This window comes from Microcebus murinus, chromosome 6 (genome assembly GCF_040939455.1).
Source record: "Microcebus murinus isolate Inina chromosome 6, M.murinus_Inina_mat1.0, whole genome shotgun sequence".
Lineage (NCBI taxonomy): Eukaryota > Metazoa > Chordata > Mammalia > Primates > Cheirogaleidae > Microcebus > Microcebus murinus.
Genome location: NC_134109.1, coordinates 22,865,789 through 22,886,386, shown reverse-complemented (window position 1 = coordinate 22,886,386; position 20,598 = coordinate 22,865,789). Strand labels below are relative to the sequence as shown.

At 36.0% G+C, this 20,598-nt stretch overlaps 1 protein-coding gene across 23 annotated transcripts in view; it reads left to right on the top strand.

Moving 5' to 3' along the window:
• NRXN3 (neurexin 3) overlaps positions 1–20,598 on the top strand; it is a 1,566,790-nt gene that overhangs the window by 1,385,980 nt on the left and 160,212 nt on the right. For 15 of the 23 annotated variants that reach the window (XR_012919693.1, XM_020286125.2, XM_012756836.3 and 12 more), the window contains one exon: positions 16,399–16,488. The exons of the other annotated variants lie outside the window; for them this stretch is intronic. Coding sequence is in view for 14 of the 15 variants with exons in the window: in XM_020286125.2 (XP_020141714.1) it covers positions 16,399–16,488 (90 nt within the window). In the remaining variant the exon portion in view is untranslated. The remainder of the gene's footprint in view (positions 1–16,398; positions 16,489–20,598) is intronic. 23 annotated transcript variants of the gene reach the window in all.

Genomic DNA, 20,598 nt, shown 5'->3' with positions numbered 1-20,598 from the left:
TGCAGTTATTCAACTCTGCTGTTGTAATGCAAAAAGAACCATAGATAATATATAAATGAATAAGTGCATAGTTTATTCAAATAAAAGTTGCTTTACACAACCAAGCTGTATTGAGTTAGATTTGTCCCTTAATTGGAGCTGGGTGACCATTGATTTAGATCATGAGTATTTTAAAGCCTATAGTCTTTACTGATCCATTAGCTTTGTTTTGTGGTTTGTCTTATCTCTGTTTAGAATAAACAGCAAGATAATCTCTAAGAGGATGAGTTCAATCCCCAGAAACATAGAGAATAGTGCCGCTATGTAGAGTGACATAGATAGGTGGGGTTTATTCAGGATAAAGAAACAGAGGATACATAAGAAGGACAGGTACTCCATTTACCTGTACTTAAAAAAAGAAACCAAATACCACTTCCCTAACTCTGCATGAAAGATGCAGATTCAATTCTATCTTCATGTACATTTTACCACACCTTGCTTAGAGCAAGATTGGAAAATGACAAAGAGGAAGACTTGTTTCTTTAGTCTGTTACTTCTACTTAGTAACTGTAAGCCGTAGTGATCCAAATATAGTTTCTCACCCCCTCCTAAGGAATGTCACGCATTTTCTTATAAATTCATGGATTTTCATTAGCCACAGTCTTAGTTGCCCTAGACAATTCCCCATAGTCCTTCTGCATAGCCAGTTGATGGCTAGCATTTATCTTTACTCTTACCTGCTCCCTGATAGTTCATCTTCTACATCCCAGAGAGCATTCCCTGCATCTTCTCAGCATTCCTTGCCCCTATCCAGCAGCTTTGCTTGTCCCTATTCTGCAGCTTGCTTGTCCTTATCCAGCAGTTTTGCTTTTCCCTGTCAAGCTTCCTGCCTGAGCTTGTTTCATTTCTAGCCCTCAGTCTGCGATTAGAGGGAGTACTATCCTTAGATGCGGCTCATTCTACTTCCCACTGTTGAGTTGTAGAGATTTTAGAATCTGGTTCTCTATTTATTAAAAAGGCAAGAACCAGGTTATGAGTTTTTACAGGTGTCGTATGCATACAAGCATGTGGCTGTTTAAAACAAATTTTAAAAATCATTTTGACCTACGTCTTCCTATTGCCACCCCACCATTTTACTCCCTGTTTCTATGTATTTGCACTTTTGTAAGATCCCACATATAAGTGAGATAGTGCAGTATTTTTCTTTCTGTACAAAGTGGTAGTTATGAAGGATGACTCAGTCTAGAGCTCTAATGTACAACATGAAGACAATATTTAATAACATTGTATTACGTGCTGGTAATTTGCCAAGAAAGTAGATTTTGAGGTACTCTTACCATACATGCACACACAAAAAGAAAGGTCACTATATGAGATGATGAGTATGTTACTTTGCTTGATTGTAGTAATTTGTACTATTTATATCAAGATTAAGTATACCAAAACATCATGTACACCTTAAATATATACAATAAAAAATTTAAAAAAATTAAAAGCAAACAGGCATACCAAGTTTTATTTATAAAAAAAGGATCCTTTCACATTTTGCTGACCTTGATACTGACTATGATGAAGTTATCAGTCAGAGTTCTCACTACCAGAATAGAAAGCATATACCTCCAGAGATGGCTCCCTATAGCTCAAGCAAAATGGTCTCAGTTTTTTAATCCTTTTTAAAAAGACTTAAGTATGGTAGATGCCTAATAAGTGTAAGACTATAGAATTTACTGAGATTATTGGAGACGTCTGACTTCACTGACTGCATGTATACAACAATAATATACATTAAGGCATAGAACATCCTTTATAAGCACTGACTATAGATAATTTCATTTTCTAATAATAGGAAAATATCAAACATTTACTATTAATAATGTTTAATATTTACTAGGAATTTTTTGTTTCTTTGTTGAAACAATTAAATTTGATTTTATTAAATTATTTTTACATTAGTGAGATGATTATTGGTCCCCAGGGGTAGATTTCTCAGTATAATGAAACAAATGATAAAAGGGAGGAAGAAGGAGATTTACGTATCCATGAAAGCTAGAAAAATAAATGTAAACCTGACATAAATATAAATGTAAAATAAAAATAAATCTAAAATCTTCTCAGACAGCCAAGGTTTAGAAATACTCATTACTTCATTTTTATGCCTATATAAAACTGTTTGTGAGATGTTGACTGTTTCAAATAAAATAGAAATTTATATAACCAAAGTTCAAGCTAAAATAGAACTAAAATGCTTTTAGATTTCAGAATGAATAGCTGTTGTTTTTACTGAATTTTCTGTGGGGTAAGGGTGGTACTGGTCTCTACAATAGGTAGAAATAAAGGCAATCTGTGGAAAAGAATATATTGTTCTCAGGGAGCAACTGATCTCTCCTGAAGGAGATAAACCAAGTGAAACCTAATAGTCTTGCTTCATTTTGTGACTTTCTCCCACTACGACCTCAGAGAATTTGGGGCTCCACGTAGGTCCATAAAGGGAATTTTGAAATACTCTTAATAGATCTGTTCTTGACATAAGTCAACTGAACTGAGCGAGGTGCTTTGCCAACACGTTAACCGAGAGTCCAGACTGTCCCCGATTCCAGACCTCCATGGACAGCTCTCTAGTTTTATTTCCATTCTCAGTAGCTGCATATGATTCCTCTAAACCACTTGTTCAAGCCAGCCTTCCTAGTGGTCTGGTTGAAATGAGATAGTGGTTGTAGATGTCTCTGATAACCATATAGGCCAAAACGTTGCTGAAGTTTTCAGGCAGTAAATCCAGCTCATTCTGTGGCTGCATAATTGAATAAATGTATCTTTTTGTTAGGTTATAGTTGCTTTAATATTATTTCTTGTCAAATGGAACAATCAGCATAATTGTACTTTGTTCCTCTCTCTTCCAGCTTTGATTTGTGCCACTCTCCACCCCCATTCTTTCAACACCCGACTGGACCCTGCAGCTACTTAGAACAAGCAAACTGTTGACTACAGGGACCGAGAGTTTGAGCAATAACTGTGTGCTTTCAAACCTCAATGCCATTTGGAAGTGTAGCACCAGCTGAAATCCCAACTGACACAGCCAACCTCTAGGGACAGAAGCAGCCCTCATATATGCTTTCTTTTGTTTACAAAACCCACCATCCTCATAAACAGAAATACAAAACATAAAACCAAGAAAACTGCATGTTCTCCTCTCACCTGTCTCTTCTCTTGTCCTAATTACACCTTATACTAACTAATGTTGTAAGTGCTTTTTGACAAGACAGCAATGGTACATCAATAGATTCTGCATGAACTTGAGTAGGCAAATCCAGTCACTCAAAGACCTTCTTTTAATCTCTTGGATCATTATTGCAAAGATAAAAGCAGGTTTCTGAAAGAGAGAAATTCAAAGAACCTAGTAATTAGAATGGTGAAAATACTAGGTCACCTGGTCCATTTCCCTGGTTGGTTTAGAAATTTCTACACAGTATGGACTAGTTTAATTTTATGAGTCTAATTTGAAATGTTACAGATGATAGACATTGTCTTTCTCCACCAAGAGAATAAATCTGTCTGATTTCTCCTCTTTGGCCTTTTTTTTTTAAAAAAAATATTTGTTTAAATCCTTAAATATTAGAGATGTTGGTTGAAATTATTCTGAATCATTTCCCTAAATCATGGATATTTATTTCTTACAGATATCTAGGAGCTGTTTCTTGTAACAAGGTGCAAGGTTCTATGGAGCACAAATAAAAAGCATGTTTTCATTTGAGATATTTGTAAAATCTCTCTATACTGTATATACACACAAACATCACACACTCTTAGATATACACATTAGTGGGTAAATATAAAGAACATTGCAATTGCCCTAGCACATGGCATATGTTCAATAAATACCTTTAAATTTAAAATAGCTTATAATCTTTAGACATATTCCTCAGATAGCCAAAATTCGATATATATTTCATGTCATATTAAATGGTGAAAAAAAGAGAAGGGACATTATTATTTTATGTATATGTCTCAAGTATGTGGGTTATCAACATTTATAAAAACCTTAGTGGTTATCTAAACCTTCAAAACTGATAATTCAAAGCTGTTAAGATTTTGTTGGATTCCAGGATATCTGCCTCTTTTGAGGTGACGATAGTCAATTTCTTGAATATTCTTGGACACTTAACATGTGTCAGTGTTTGGTGCCATTGTGTGTTGAGGAGGGGATTGTGGAAGTAGAATAGTGTAACAAGATTTCTTTTTTTTTTTTTTTTTTAAAAAAAACAAACTTGCTTCTAAGGTGATTATATTTTCATAGGGAAAAAAAAACACGATGGTAAGAACTGACATTCAATGCAGAATAGTGGAGTCTGGGTGCCAGATAAATATTTAAAATGTATGTACTGTTTTACATAATCATTGACCACTTTCTTAAAAGTGATTTTAAAAGCCCTTATTTTTTTTAAAATGCTATTTTGGCCACACATTTACAATATGAACTAATATTTGAGATATAAACCATATTTAATGACTGACGAAGCATGTGTCACTTCACTTGAGTTGTAAATCAGAATTTTTAGCAATGTTTGTTGTCCTTACTCTTTCTGTAACCCCTTAATTCATAGATATTAATCATTTCAGGTACTTTTCTCTAGGATCTAGCTGCCAATCAGGAACTAAAGTAATACCCATCTAATACCAGTTATAAAGTCTTAGGGAAATGATGCTAAACTTTTCTCCATAAATTTATAAATGCTGCTTTTGCCTAATCCATAAACTTTAAGAAAGATTGAAGAGGCAATGCCTGTTTTTCAAAAGCCATGGTTGCAAAGTGGAAATGTCTTCTGGTCTAGTTTAATTGGCATTTTGCTTTGTTTTTATGGTTCTGTGTTCCTAGGAAATGTGGTGGGGAATACCTTTCTATTCTAAGTATAGATAAGACTATTCATGACCAGGGATTATTCATACCCTGCAGGAATATAAATTGTTTTGTTTGGTTTGGTTTTGGAAGGTTACGTTTAAGGATGGCAGTGAAGGCCATGTTTGCTCAGAAAAGAAGAGTTAACCCTAACCCTAATGGCTAATCCTTCAAGACTCCTCATGAAATCATTTGTGGAGTGAGAAACCCATTGATGGGGAGGGGGAGGGCAGGTCACAGTACCAGAAAGTCCTACTGGTAAATTCAGAATTCAGCCTGCTCCTTTCACTAATCTCTTTAACCCCTTATTCAAATAGTGATGAAGGAGGTCAGATAAGTAGCACCTTGTCCCCTTGTTAGCTCTACTCATCATTGCCTTTGGAGCCACCCCACACTTCTCTCCCTCCCCTTCCCCTAGTCTAAGTCTAAAAATGGAGATCAGAGAACTATCAGTCTCTGTCCAGTTTCCCTGCCCTGCCCCAACTCTGTCAGCCTTCCCCTCTCCCTCTCCACTGAGGAGCTGCCTTATCGCATCCGTTGGATTTGTTCTTCCCTCAGAAAGCAGAATAGGGCTAAGAGCAGGTAACAGGAGCCCCGCTCTCTCTGTTTTCATCCCAGGACTCCTAAGGCTTTTGCTACACAAGCTCTTTCCAGAGACAGCAACTGAGCTGCTTCCTCCTGCTGTTGAGCCATAGTGGAAACCCTAGGAGAGGGGGCTTCGTTCACCTGCTCTCAGCTTCCCTGCTCTTCCTAGATTTCCTGACTTCTTACCTACATCCTTCAGTGTTCGCTGCATAGCAAACCACTCCAAAACTCTGCTCTCCATTGGCTCGTGTTTCTGCGGCTCTCCGTGGATTTTTTTTTTTTTTCTGTTCTGGGTTGGCTCAGAGAGAACTAAGTGATCCTGATGGACTCATCACTCCTCTGGGGCCAGGATGAGATGGCTGAGTGGGGTCAGATGTCTGAGTTTCTTTTCTCATGGAAGAGGAGTCTAGACTGGTCTTTTCTGAGTGGCAGTCTTAGGCTTTGGCAGCACGAAAGGGGAAGCACCAATACGCAAGTGATGTTCGGGCCTCCGTTCGCATCACATTTGCTAGCGGATAATACGCCAGAGCAAGTCGCACAGTCAACATAGAATCAGGGGCTGAAAAACTGACTCAACCTCTGATCGAAGGAGTGACACAGTCCCCTTGCAAAGGGGCATAGATATTGGAAGGGGATTGTAGCTATTTTTCAGTTTAATACACTAGAAGAGAAGAAAGGTTCTGGCTTTAACAATTGTATCTCTTTCTTAAACTTTCACCCTTTCAACCTTAAATTGAGGTCCCAAGCCAAGGTCAGAAATCAATGACTTCACTAAGGAATTGTTCTTTCTTGTCTTTAAAACATAGCATTTTAAAATTAATCTTGACTCTTCCTGCCATATCATATGCCTTCTTTTTTTTTTTCTCAATATGTCTGATCATTTTTCCTTAAATTAATTGCTTTTTGAAAAATTAAATGCCTGTTTAAAAAATGTTAATCCTCATTTATATTCTCTTGGGATGCTTTCAAATACTTTATTTGCCTTTGTTTTGGATATTTGTGATCTATCAGTGTTATTTATAAAATATGTTATATTTGAGCAGGGCACGGTGGTACGCACCTGTAGTCTCTAGCTACTTAGAAGGCTGAGGCAGAAGGATCCCTTGAACCCAGGAGTTCAAGGTTAGAGCTGTGATCTATGATCAGGGGACTGTACTCCAGCTTGGATGACAGAGTGAGACCTTATCTGAAAAAAGAAAAAAGTGTTATACTTGTATAGGATACGTTCTCCCTTTCTTTTTTTCTCCTTTCTTCTGGTTGTTTTAAACAAAGATGGTTATGTTATAAAAACAGCCCTCATGTTGATCCATACTTTTCTCTAGACATTTCTCTGAGCTGTTGTTGTTTGTCACTATCCTTTGTTTGTAGCCAGATTTGAGGCCATGTTACAATTCTCACAAACAAATCAATTTGAATTAATTTGCCAAGTACAGTTAACGAGGCATTGTATGAATTCAAGATGCACTATAACTACTACATTCCCTGAGGTTATTTCTGGTCTGGGAAAATTTTGATTTGTGTACCATATTGCAATAGTGTATATCTGACCTTTGAATCTTACACTAAATGAGGCGTGGCTGCCAACTGGTTTATTTTTTGAAAAACCTTGGATATGCCATGCAACCAAAAAAAAATAATAAGAGTATAGAAAATTCTTTAATACGTCTCTGGGGTTGTCTTAAAGATCTACACTCTCTGATGATTGCCTATGTTAGGGGTTCTATTTCCATTGATGTTCTAAGCAGAAGTTTGAGAAACATCAAAATAGGAAAAATATATTTCCTATATATAGGACTATATAGGAAAAATATATTTCTTACATGACCTTTGAGGTGTCTACAACCTTAAAATTCTGGGCTTCATCTCTTAAATTACAAACTTTAAGTTCTAGTGAACTCTACTCCCAAAAATGGTATTTGTGAAATTATGAAACAAAAAAGCATTTGCTTAAGAAAGACATCAGAGGTTATCTCAAAGTCTCCCCCTCCCCTACATGTGCATTTTCATCTGTGACCAACAGATTCTTTAGCAAAGAGAATTTCCTTTATACTGGAGACTGATACAAATAAAATAATGAAAGTCAGTCTTCCCACCCTTCTCAGAAAAGGTAAAGAAATGATAACAGAGTTCTTCAAAGGAGCTCAGACTTCTGGATCTTTGATGATAACCTCTCAGGGTGCTTAAGGAAGGTAAACGCCAAGCCCCTGTTAATGTTCACTCAGAAATAATTGTTAATAATAGGAGATAATCATAATAGAAAACTAGCTTGGGAAAAAGTATCCTAAATTTTACATTGTATAAAAGGATAGATCTATTCAACTTAGGACTGATAGCTAAAAATTCTGAAGTGTTTCATTTGACAGAAAAGTCTGTACACATTTAACCAGATTCAACAGAGATTCTGGTGTTGACTGTGGACTAGCATGGGTTCATCAAAACAGGTCTTACCAAACTAGTGCAAATTTCTTTCAGATGACATTAGCAATTGGCAGATAAGGAGAATGTTACAAATATGGTGCATCGTGTATCTTCATTTCCCTCAAAGAGTATACCCTAATGCAAGGAGAGCTATGAAGGAATCTTAATGGAGATCTGCCTGTGGTTGTGATCAGATGAAGTTACTCTGTATCTATTGCTATGCAACAAATTACCCCACTAAGTTTTAGGGCAAACTTAAATAATAAAAGTAACATTTATTATCTCAAAGTTTCTGTAAGTCAGAATTTGATAGCAGCCTAGCTGAGTGGCTCTGGCTCAAGGTGTCTGATGAGTTGCAGTCAAGATATCGACTAGGGCTGCCGTTGTCTTAATGTTATCTAGGCCTGGAAGATCTGATTACATGAGAGATCATTCACATTGATGTTGACAGGAAGCTTCAGTTCCTCTTTGGCTATTATTGTCTGGATGTTTCTTTCTGGCTGTTGTCCTCTCGGTCTGAGTTCCTTGCCATGTCTCCATAGGGCTTCTTAAGTGTCCTCATGACATGACAGTAGCTTGCTCAGAATGAGTGGTTTTAGAGAGAGAAAAGAGAGAGTCTCAGTGCCTTTTATGACTTATTCCCTAAATCCACACACTGTCTTTTCTACCATATCTTATTCTTTAGAATCAAGTCACTAAGTCTAGCCTACATTCAAGTTTAGAGTACAAAGAGGAGTTTCAAAGCATTTGTAGATAATTTAAAGCTATACCCCAAATCCTCCTATTCTATACAATTTTCAGGGACTAGAATAAATGTACAAAAGATACATTTATTAAATTAGCAGGTGACAAAAGCTAAAAGAGGTATCTCCTACAAGAAACAAAAAACCTAGAGGTAAACATTTTCTTTTCAGGTTTGAATGCTCTTATGAAACAAAAAAGAATACATTTAATGGGATATAATTAAAGTTCTGCTTTGAGGTTCACAAAATGTATTGCATGAATACGAGATGGCCCAATCTTTTTGGGAGGCAATTCAAGTGGAAACTTACTTGGGTTTTAATTGAAAACAAGCCTAATGTGTGGTTGTGCTATAATGTGGTTGTTTAGACAACTGTTGCAAACCAGTATACCAACCAGACCATGGAAGGGAGGTGAATGGAATAGTGATTGCTACTTTCAGATCTCTTGGAAATAATATATTAATTTGTAGGCATGAAGTGCAAGGTTGGCCTGAAATACTTACAATTTATAAACACCAGAGATTCCATAAGATCTAAACAGAAGGATTACTATAGGATAAATTTATTATGGCTTCAGAGATCTTACTAATGGTGCGACTTTCCTATTTATGGGGATGAAAATGTTCCTATGTGTTGCCCAGTGAAACTGTCCTCCCAAACCTCCTACTGGTCCTCTGAGCAGTGTTGTGACAGCACACATATATGTTTAAATGAGCAGAACTTTTTTTTTGAATCAGATATTCTAGCATTCTGGCTTTAAAAAGCTTGAGTTTTGATGTCCTCTACTTAGAAACGAAGACAAACATGAGAGGAATTAAAGGAGATGGAGATGAGGAGTGGGAGGAAGAGGGTGGATAGAGAGAAATAAAAGAAACCAACAAGACTAAAGAGAAACGGGGAGATCACACAGAGGGTGGACATGCAGGAATGCACAGATCATGGGGAAGAGTGAGCCCCAAAATAACACTGTGGCTTTTGCAAAGAGGAAATGCGTGATAAGAGGAAAGGCACCTGGGGAAATCTTGAAGGGATCATATGTCAAATAGCCAAAGAAGGAACATGAAAGCTTCTTTTGAAAAAGAAATTTGAAAATATTTGACACTAAAAATTGTGTAGGGAAGCAATTCTTGTTGAGTTTGTCTTCTTTATAGTTTAACTCTTCTGAGTCAGGTACTTGTTATCACAATAACGGCAATAGTGAAAAATCATATACTGAGGGTTTATCACGTGCCACATGTTTTGCTAAGTGCTTTATATACATTTCCTACATTAATTCTCACAGCAATCACACTGCAGTTATTATTATAATCCCCATTTTATATATGGCAAAACTAAAGGAACCAGACAAAATCCAGATGTTGAAATCAACTAGTCTAGCTTCAGTGCATATTTCAGAATAATTATAGAGGGGGAAAAAGTGACAACATTTGAGTAAGGGAAGCAAATTTTATAGTCAGTTTAAGTTTTGTTAATTTATAGCATTCTATTTTTAAGAGTGGCTCATAAATAATTGGTGCGAGGTAGACCTATCATACTGAAGAAACAGCACCATTAGAAATTGCTTGAAAACACTCTCTCAAACTATGGGAGTGAATACTGATGTTGTAATCACATGAGCCTGGTTTTATTCATCTATCTTGGATTGAAAGTATCCTTGATGGATAAGGAGAAGTGAGGAGGAACTACAGGAGAAATGAGCTTCAGGAGGAGAGTTAAGAAGAGCCTCAACATGCAAAGAAAGGATAGGGATTGGTGATATATATTCTAATTATTGCATCAAGATAAATCATCTTTAGTATAATAACACATCAACAGAAATGGATGTTTGATTTAGGCTTAGGATGTAAAAGAGAAGTTCAGTGATAATATGTATGCACAAAACATGTATATTCAGCCAGCAAAAAAAAAAACAAGGAATAGGGAAATGGTCACTTGGGTAGCTGGACCTAGTACACCAGGGTTACATCTCCAGCATGGCCCCATTCCCAGACCGTAGCCTGTAAGATACTTGAACATGAGGGGTGAAGAGGACTGAATATCTACACCCACATCAGTGAGAGAACATAGGAAGAGACTAGAGCTCAATGAAAACATCAAGACTGGAAAAGGTTCTGGAAGCCTCTGCAGGCTCGGATCCCTCCACCCCCAATACCCAATACTCCCTAACCCTATTTGTTGGAAGAAAGGACTTTCATTTTGTAGCTTTAAACATACGTTAGAGAAAGATCCTGAGAATTAAATCACCCATTCTCTCAGTGCCCGATTTCTTTTGACTCCCTGTGAGCTAAGCTGGATTATTGCCTGGATTATTACATTTAACTTGTATAAAAACATGCAACATAGATGTTATCTTTTTTTATGAACAGATGAAGAAACCAAGATTTGTATAGATTAAGTAAATTATGAGGTTTGATTTGATCCCAAGTTTGACTCCATAACCAGTGCTCTTTTAAACTCACATTTAAGCCATCTTTGGTTAAATAGCTCCACTTATGTAGCCTAGAGATGGTAGATCCATACTATGTCTTTGATACAGGAAGAAAATGATAATGTGTCTGTTCATGTGTATTTTACATTTCAGCACATACCCAAAAGGCATGTAGAAGTGAGTTTTATCAGCTAGGTTAGGATATTCTTGGGTGATTCACACAGCTTTGCAGGGGTCAACATCTCATCACTTAGGAAAGGTGGTTGTTCTCCCTGGCTCAAGAAACCACTTAAGCAAGTCTGAAAAAAGCTCCCTTGCTTAATAATGCCCTTGTGCACTGGGTCTATTAATTCACTTCACCCAGCCGATCAGTTTTCTGTTCCAAGAGATTAATTTCTTTACCTTGGCACACTAAAGGATCAAGGCTCACAACGTATAAATAGTTCTTTTTTCTTCAGCCCCAAGGTGTGTTGTAAGGATTAATGAGATGATGCTTATAATTGCATTTTGAGCTCCTTGGTCAAAGGCACTTCATAAATACAAGATATTAGTTCTTTGCTGAGGTTCATCTATCAATTACAAGTGGCCAAACATTCTAGATGCCCTCTGGGTAGCACAACACCTCCCTCTTTGATTCTAAAGGAGTTGATCTGAGGCAATGCCAGAAATGTACTAGAGCCAAGCTCAGGGTTTCCCCAGTACCTTTTCTTTAGTGTCATATATTTTCCAGAAAGTGTTCTTTGGGGACAGACATGTGGCAAGAACCTCTGAACTGCCCTGCTACTTGAAGGCAGCAGCACTACTGCATCGATTTTCTTTTGCCTCTGGCTCTATTACATAGCATTTATTCTTTGACTGTTATTAAACCCACAGTCTGATTTTTTTTTAGTGTCAACAAAGCAATAAAAAAAACTTTTCCTTCCTTTATTTCAGAGCTCAAAACAAAATGCAAAAATACCTCTGGCATTAATTTTGCACAGATGAATGTTGTAACAATACTCCTGTTAGCACATCCACGTGCTTGACAACATTTCAGATGGTATTAATAGTCTACCTACAAGAAAGTGCTTTCTGCCAGCCTGGTGCAAATTGCTAGACCCTTTAAGCCACTCTTCCTTAACTTAGCAGCAGTATATCATCATTACCTGTGGCTGGACCAAGAAAATCACATTTTTCAATGCCTGGATTGCTCTTTTACTTTCAGTGGCTTTAGAAACCCACTTTGTTTTGGAAATGGGGTTAGCTGAGTATATTTTAGAAGATACAGAAAAATAAAAAGCAATAGCTAGGAGATTTAGGGGATATTTAGGATGCTACATGTTCTATGGTCAGTTGATCTTCACAAGATAACTTCTGTGGGACCAAATAGGATATGGTCATCTTTTGAATGAAGGCCTGGTAAGGTTGTGAGACAATGGAAGCATACCATGGAACCAATGTGCTTCCTGTTGATCATTAGGAAAGAGTTGAATCATGTTAATAATAATAGTTTACATAAATTGTTTTTCATATCCCAGATTCTGTATATACTTCTGCTTCCTATCATTCCATACCAAGCCCTGTGGTGAATTGGGAAATGGACTGAGGCTAAGTGACTTGCCCAAGGTCGCACAGCTAAAAATGGTAAAGTTGGAACTCAAAGTCAGAACTGTCTCCAAAGCCCACAGCCTTAACTCCTGGACTGTATTGATTTTGGCTTTAAGAAAATGAATATAACCTCTAATGAATAGGACCTATGTTTGGACCAATAAATTATAAGAATAGTATAAAAGTTATTTTCTGTGTTATACAAGAGTTCTCTCTACACATTTTCAGCTGGAAGAATTTTTACTCCTTTGGGACTGTTAACAGATTTCAAGTCCTCACCTTAAAGAGGGACTGGTATATATTGGGGACCTATTGAAGAGTTGGGGTCAGTTTGCTTTCCTTGTCTTATTTTCTTCTCTTCCTTGTTTCTTTTCTTCTAAATGGATTCACCCAAATGTAGGAGATGTGAGGTTGACATATAAAGGTTGGAGCTATGGGTATGAACCAGTTGGGCCTTAATAATTTCACCTGAGAGTATTCTGTTCTTCACAATATTACAATTCAACAGTTCATGTGCATGTTATACATGTCTCCAGGAGTTGCAATTCTTGATAGTAGTCCAAATGAAAATGACCATGAGTGACCAATTATATAATGACCTCAATTTCTTATTAAAAATAGATAGGAATGAACACACACACTTATTTTAAGTAAAATAAAATGTGACTAATACTTTTTTCTAAAATTCAGTCCCATATAGGTGAATATCAGATCCATAGAAGTAATTTAAGAACTGTTTACTTGAAGATTTTTTGTACAATTAATAGATTTCTCAGTGTGATTAAGAACTGCAGTCATTACATTTTTTTTCCTAATTAGTAATAGGCACATGCCTCCTTTCAATGGCATTATGAAGGTACTATTCATAAGGCCATTCTTTCCTGGGTATAGCATCACTTTCTGTTGAAGAAGTGATTTCACTCTTTGTTTAAACTCACATGCTCATTGCTATATGAAATGTACAACTGAATGTCACTAAGAATTTGACAAGAGTGTATATGAATTTGGTGAGGTTTGTTCAGCTGTCAGAATAGTCCTGTGTTTGCTCTTCAATCAGTTTAGCAAATGGGGCTGGGGCAAATGAACTCATTCTCATGCACATGTTTCTATTAACATAACAGTTCTTACTAATGTTTGAGATAAATTAAAATAAAAACCAACAAGAACATGAAAAGAGACTAAGAACAATGTTAATGTGGAATTTAAATCAATTTGGTTTTCCAGATGACCTTCCATCTTTCACAACTTTTAACACCATGAAAGATCACTATCCTTAGTACCAGATACTGTCAATCTGGTGTGGACAACTTAAAACTTTTTTCTAAACATCTTTAAAGCTGAGGTGGAGAAGAATGACTCTCTGTCACTTTCAAAAAGATCTAAGGTTGAATCATGGCTATGCTGTCCTCCCTTCCATATCAATTATTTCTTATTCAATGTTGTTATCTCTTTTTTCTAGCCTATATTATGTCCCAAAATAATTTTCCATTGTGCTTCATGTTTAAAAGAGAGTGGATGGTGGGGGTGGAGATGCTTAGGAGGACCAAGAGCCCTATGTATTTAAAGGAAGTAAATTAATACAACTCCTTAATTAATTAATTTGGTACATATTGAACTCCAGCAATTTGTAATTTGAGTTACTTCTGATTTTGCCCTGCATTTTACTAAGAAACTTAGCCTGATATTTGCTATTGACTTCACTAATCTATTCCACAGTGAGTAGAATGAAGGTCATTACTATATTTAATGTTGTAGCCAACAATGCCAGATACTGAAAACCCAAAGTAATATTGATAGAATATATTCAAGGTAAATCTGGCATGAGCTGATTGCTATTTCTCAGTATGGTATTCTGCTGTGGCTAAAACCTTAGAGGATGAACAATACCTTCTGTGATATCTGTTGCCTGTAGGGTGGCATTAAGAGTTATACATATAGGTTCTTTCCAAAAAAACACATGCTCCTTTTTTATGAAAACATTTGAAAATTTACGCCACTTTATTTTGGATTAATAGAATTTTATAGCAAGATTTATCAAGGAGGAACATTATAATGATCTCTAATTGGTAGCAATATTAATAGGTAAAACTAACTCTTTCCACAATAAGCTTAGGAGGCACCAGAAAGTTAAGTTGCATTTCTGCTTTCCTTCTTGACTGCCCCATCCCTTTTGTTTTCTCTGAGAAATGATACTTTGAGAAAAACCTTAAATTATCCACTATAATCCAAAACTGTTAATTATTCTATGTATTACATTTTATTTTTTTGGCCTGTTAATATGTTATAGTTCAGGCCAGCTAGATATGGTCCCATAATATAGGTTGAAAGTAGATCTGTAGTTGCCTTTCTTTTTTTTTTCTTTTGTGGGTTTTTGTTGTTTGTTTTAATTTTTGGATATTAAGAATAATAAATAAGCTTCTTAGAATAATGGACCTATGATTGAAATGCTATAGCATGCCTCTGTTCATTTTATTTGATGCTATATGCAATCCTAATATTCTTGATGGCTTTTAGATTTCTTTGTAAATTGTTTCCAAGCCACCTGCTTTGAGATTTTTCCTTCATTTTTAGTATCAGTAATTTGGAATGGAGTTCCATACGTTCCAACATAGGGCTATGAATCAGAAGTAAGGAATTACAATTCATCACCAATTTGTGCTAGATCAGTGTGAGGTTGGTTGATGAGATAGAACAGTTCCCAAAGCATGGCTTCATTATTTTGTTATTTGAAGCATATTCATTAGGGGTGTATCTCTACAATACCACTCTCCAAGTCTGTCCTAATTAGAGTAACCATCCAGGAGTGGTAATAGCAGTTACGAAAGGAAGAGGCGGGCATGCTAGCAGTTAAAAGCATCATGTGTGAGCCTCAAAACTAATTAAATATTTCATGCTTGGAATAAGTATCCCTACCAGGCTTTATGAATGGATCTTTGTTCAGGAAGGATCTCTCATAGGAAGAGAGGGAGTGAGAGAGAGAGAGTAGGTAAACATACGAAGTCAGTGTCTCTTTGTAGTAATAAAACTTAGGTGCTCAAAAGTCTACAAAGGCTATGTCATTATATTTATAATTACCTTTATTTCCAGATATTTACTTTGTGTTTCCTTCTTTTTAGCAAATCTGGAAAAAGAGGTAGTGATATAAAGATGCATCTCTACTGCTTTATCTCTTTAACATCGGTGGTGAGATGGCAGGGTCTCCTTTATGGAATAAGTCTCATTGGCCATCAAGGCTTAAATTATCTTTGACTTTGCTTGGCCAGGAGACAGAACAGTTGTAAGCACTTAAGAGGAGAATAATGAAGGACAATGGCCCTAGGCTTCTGATGAAAATACAGCAGAGTGGTAGTGGATCATTCATGACTGAGAAGCTGAGGACCCCCTCACATTATGAAACTGATCTGGCAGGTGAATTATTCATAGGTCCAGGAGGTCTTTGCGCCTCAGTTGGCCCAATTAAGGTGTGGTTGGGGTGAAATGGAGAGCGAGTGAAGGTAAACCCATTTCTATAAATGGCCAAACCTCTTACTGATTCCTATTCCAAGCTACATTTCCAAAACTTGATGGAGTACTGCATAACTAAGACTAACCTGAGCTCTAAATCTATCAACCAAGGGCAGAGTGACTTCAGCTCCACCTCCACTAAAGCTAAATTGATATCTATCTCTAAAATCTTCATAAAACAAACCAAAAACCTAGGATGTTTTTTTTTTAATGACTTATTGACTTTTCAGATTGTTTTTTAAGCTGTTTTTTAAACTTTAAAGGCAACACTGATAATGAACGCTTCCAAATGGTAAAACAGAAAATCCCCTTCAAATATAACCGGCCCGTAGAGGAGTGGCTGCAGGAAAAAGGTAACCGTCGTTAAAACTTTCATTTTAAAATCATTTGATTCTAAACCCTCATTTTTAAAGCCTGCAAATAAATGTTCCTTAAATGATAATCGCCTGCTGCATAAATGACTGTTTTAATTTTCATTATAATTTGTGTCAGCTTCCACATGCCATATGTTGATAAATCATGCTATAATACATTGCCATTAAAATACAGTTAAAGGGACTAACATCTAGCCTGCTATCAGCGTGACAACCACAAACAAGAAATTCCAGGAACCTCTAAAAAAGAAATGTATTATGGCAATTTAACCACTGCATGACATTATTTGTTAATTTTGTTTTAAATTACCTCTTACACCGAAGCTTTCTAAAGAATTTTGAAAAGTATTTTTTAAACTTACATGTTGAGGCTGTTTTGGCTTTACTCTCGGTAGCATGGTTAACAACAACAACAACAAATCATAGATCGACTCTTGTAACTTAAACTGCTTAAAACAAATATGATAAGGGGAGTGATGTTTTTTTGTAAATATTTGTTCTTAAACAAAAGAATGAAAAAGATGAATTTTGCCTTTAAATTCAAACCTTACAGAGGCAAAATTATTTTATAAGGCATCAATTGTATCCTAGCTGCTGACTGAAACTAAATCAAAACAAAAGCAAACTTATTACACTTTGGTTGTGTGATACCCTTGTGTATTTGATGTTTTATGCAACAAAAGTGTAAGTGGTTAAGATAATGAGTTGGAAAGGAAAAAGCTCATGAAAGGCAAAACAGCAGTTTCTGATTCGCTGGAGAAAACAACCACTCTGTTAATAAAAGAGGGCAGCGGTTATAACTGATGTCAGAATTTTCTGTGTGGCTTCTCCTTGTTAAGAGATAAACTATTGTCTTTCAATGAAGAAAATTCTCTGTCTCTAAGAAGCTATTTATTCTGTTCTTTCCCAAGCCAATATAAGTTACTTTTGTCTCAACACCTTAAACGATCTCTTAACATTCCTGAAGATTTGATTGAGTTATATATAAGGAGTAATCAGGTATATTTTTTAGTCTACACAACTTAACAAAAGAAAGGACTATAGAGCTTTAAGTGGAGTGAAGACATTCAGACCTTTAAACACGGAAAATCCTTGCGGAGTCTTAACTGTTTGCCCTGTTTTAACCGTATGTGGTCTAATTAAAAATAAATTAAGACTAACTCTAAAAAGCAAATAATTTTGTTTCGTAATCACCAGCTCATAAAGTCCCTTTAACATTAAAGACAATGATTGCCTCACTTGTAGACAGGAAAAGAAAACTAGATGCATGTCTGAGTCTCATGTGCCTGAGAAAACTTTTTTGTTTCTTTCAATTTTATGTTAACAATATTTTATTTTACTCCATTGCCTTTTGAAGTCTAAGTTTAATAGCATGCCAGGCATTTTCATTTGTGTAAGCCATTATGATGTTATGAGTAGATTTTTAGTTTTCCTTATGATAGCATCCTTATCTGTTGGCTTCCATATAGAAGGATGCTTTCAAATACATGAGTTGAAGGTTGGGGATGGCTGAAGGTGGGTGGAAGAAGACATCCTAGTTTCTTAATTAAATACATGTATATTTATCTATGCATATATATTGAAAAGAATTATTCACAAATGGTGAGGTTCTTGTCTACATTTGTTTCACTTAAATCAGTTTTTTTTTTTTTGTAATTTGAGTAACATCTATTTGTTCTATTGTTTTATCTCTTCCTCTGCCTAACTAACTTTCCCTTCAAAAGGAATAGGAAATATATAACAGAAGACCTTGTAAAGATAATCAACATAAAGGGTAAAGATAGAAGGATGACTAGATAGGTGCATTAAGAAGTACTTAAAATGCCTCTTTCTAGTTGTTTCTGTCATTTGGGAAGAGAGCTGGGTCACAGAATTCCCAAGTCTCTTTTCCGGCTCTGTCTGCTATTGACAAACTTTCTGACCTTAGACAATTCACTTAACCTCTTTATATCTCAGATTTCCCATCCGAGGAGAGGAGAAATAATACTGCCTATTACCCAAGGGTATTCTGAGGTTTAATTAATTAGTCTTTGTGCAACACTGACTGGAGACATGCAAAGATTTAATTTAAGCAGTATGTGAACTTGATGTCCAAATGAGGTAATAATTAATGACTTCCAAGAGGATGGGCACCTAAAAAAAACAAAAAATAACCTGTTATAAGTACCATATTGGTGTTATAACCAAATTTTATGTTATTGATGACAGAACAATTCTCATATTGAGATATGAATATACACATATATTAATATATGCATATGTATTTGCGTGTGTATAGAGATCTAGCATTGATTTTGAGAAATCTTGGGCAAATGATAAAAAGAGAAACTTTGTCCAGTCCCTCACATTCTTCACAGGGAGAGGGTAGTGATGACTTTCTCACTTACTCACTAACTGCTGCTTAGCTGAGAGAGATGCATTAATTAGAGGAAAGGATGGCAGGAGACTGAGAGTGTTCCACTGTTCCTTTAGTTATCGCTAGCTTTGTTATTAACCATCTAATCCAAGGTACAGAGGGGTAGGAGAGGTTTTTAACACTGAAGAAAAACAGATTTAGCCATAAATAGTCCAGGAAACAAACAAACAAAAACACCCAACTACTTCCTATGGAAGAATGGAAAATTAAAACGTAGACAACTCCTTTTCCTGTCTCACACCACCATTGTCTTTTTCTCAGGAAGTAATTAGTCAGATTTCTCTGCAAAAGCGGTGATAACCAGGAGTGGACACACAGCTTAATCTTTTAGCCCAGGAAACACAGCTTTGCCTTTCCTGATTCTTGAGTCAGTCTTGAACAAGCAAAGAACACTTCATGGAGTGAACTACGTCAGCTGGAATGAAGGCGATCCATTATTTCTAGCCACTGAAATTTTGCTTTGCATTTCAATTTTCTCTGACCCTCTTTTTTATTTGTAAGCGTTGGCAGAATAACTACCAGAAAAATATCATTAGAACCATTATAGAGGTTATTATTGTAAAGCACATTCAAGAATTAGAATATAAGATTTTCTACCTGTAATGAAATATAACCATTAACTTATTACAAGTGCTGACCTGTGTACACACACACAAAAGAGATGGATAAATATCATGATTGCCAACAGTTATGTACATGAAAGGTGTCGCTTGTCATTAGGGCTATCTAGTGTAAGATATTGAATTTACGTATCCTAGAAATCTCCTGTTAGGCAGCTTCTTCTAATTAATTATGTAAAGCTTCCCCAAATACCTATGTGAAATTAAGGGAGTATTTATTCTCCCCTTCCATCATTCCATTTCTTTTGTAGTAAGCTTAGAGCTTCCAGAAAAAGCTATTGTCCAAAATAAACAGTAAAGAGGTGTGAACTCCAGGCCATTACTGAGTGTTACTCTGCATTGGACTTTTTGCTGCATCTTGTGACAAAAGGACAGAGGCCAAAGAACAGACAGTGATGCATGCACATAGCACATTGATGGGATTGGTGGGGAAGTAATGGAAATCTATTAGATTTATTTTGATTGCATCCTTGAGATCTGAGCAATTCCATTATTATTAAGGCTGGCAGATCCCATTTCCATATTCCAGAGACTTCTTATAAAGGTTAGATCATTTTTATTATAAATCTCTGGCCAATTTACCATACTGCAATGTTTGAAGCCTCCAAGGAGATATTTATAAATTATTCTTGACTAGTAGGCCTTTGAGAGTTGCTCAATGAGAGGAGTTGACTCTTGTCTATAGAGTGCCCTTTAGAGGCACATGCATTTTCTCCTCTCTGCCCCTTCCATTTCTTCTGTTATTATAAAGCGAGGAGGTTTTCCACATTATACACCAAAATTCAAACATAGCTAAGCACTCTATAGCCTTGAAGACCATGTATAAATAATGAATTAGAGGTTAAGAGCCCAAACATCACATTATGTCATAAGAGAGATTGAGGAGCAAAAATTTTAGTTTGTTAAAAATATACCCTTTTATATTAAGCCAGCAAAAATAAAATAAAAATGTTTCCAGTTATTTATAGCTAAAATAATTCAGGTGATTAAGAATGACTAGAGCACTGTTTGATCATTAACTGAAGTGAAGGAAAATTCAGAAGGGATATATTT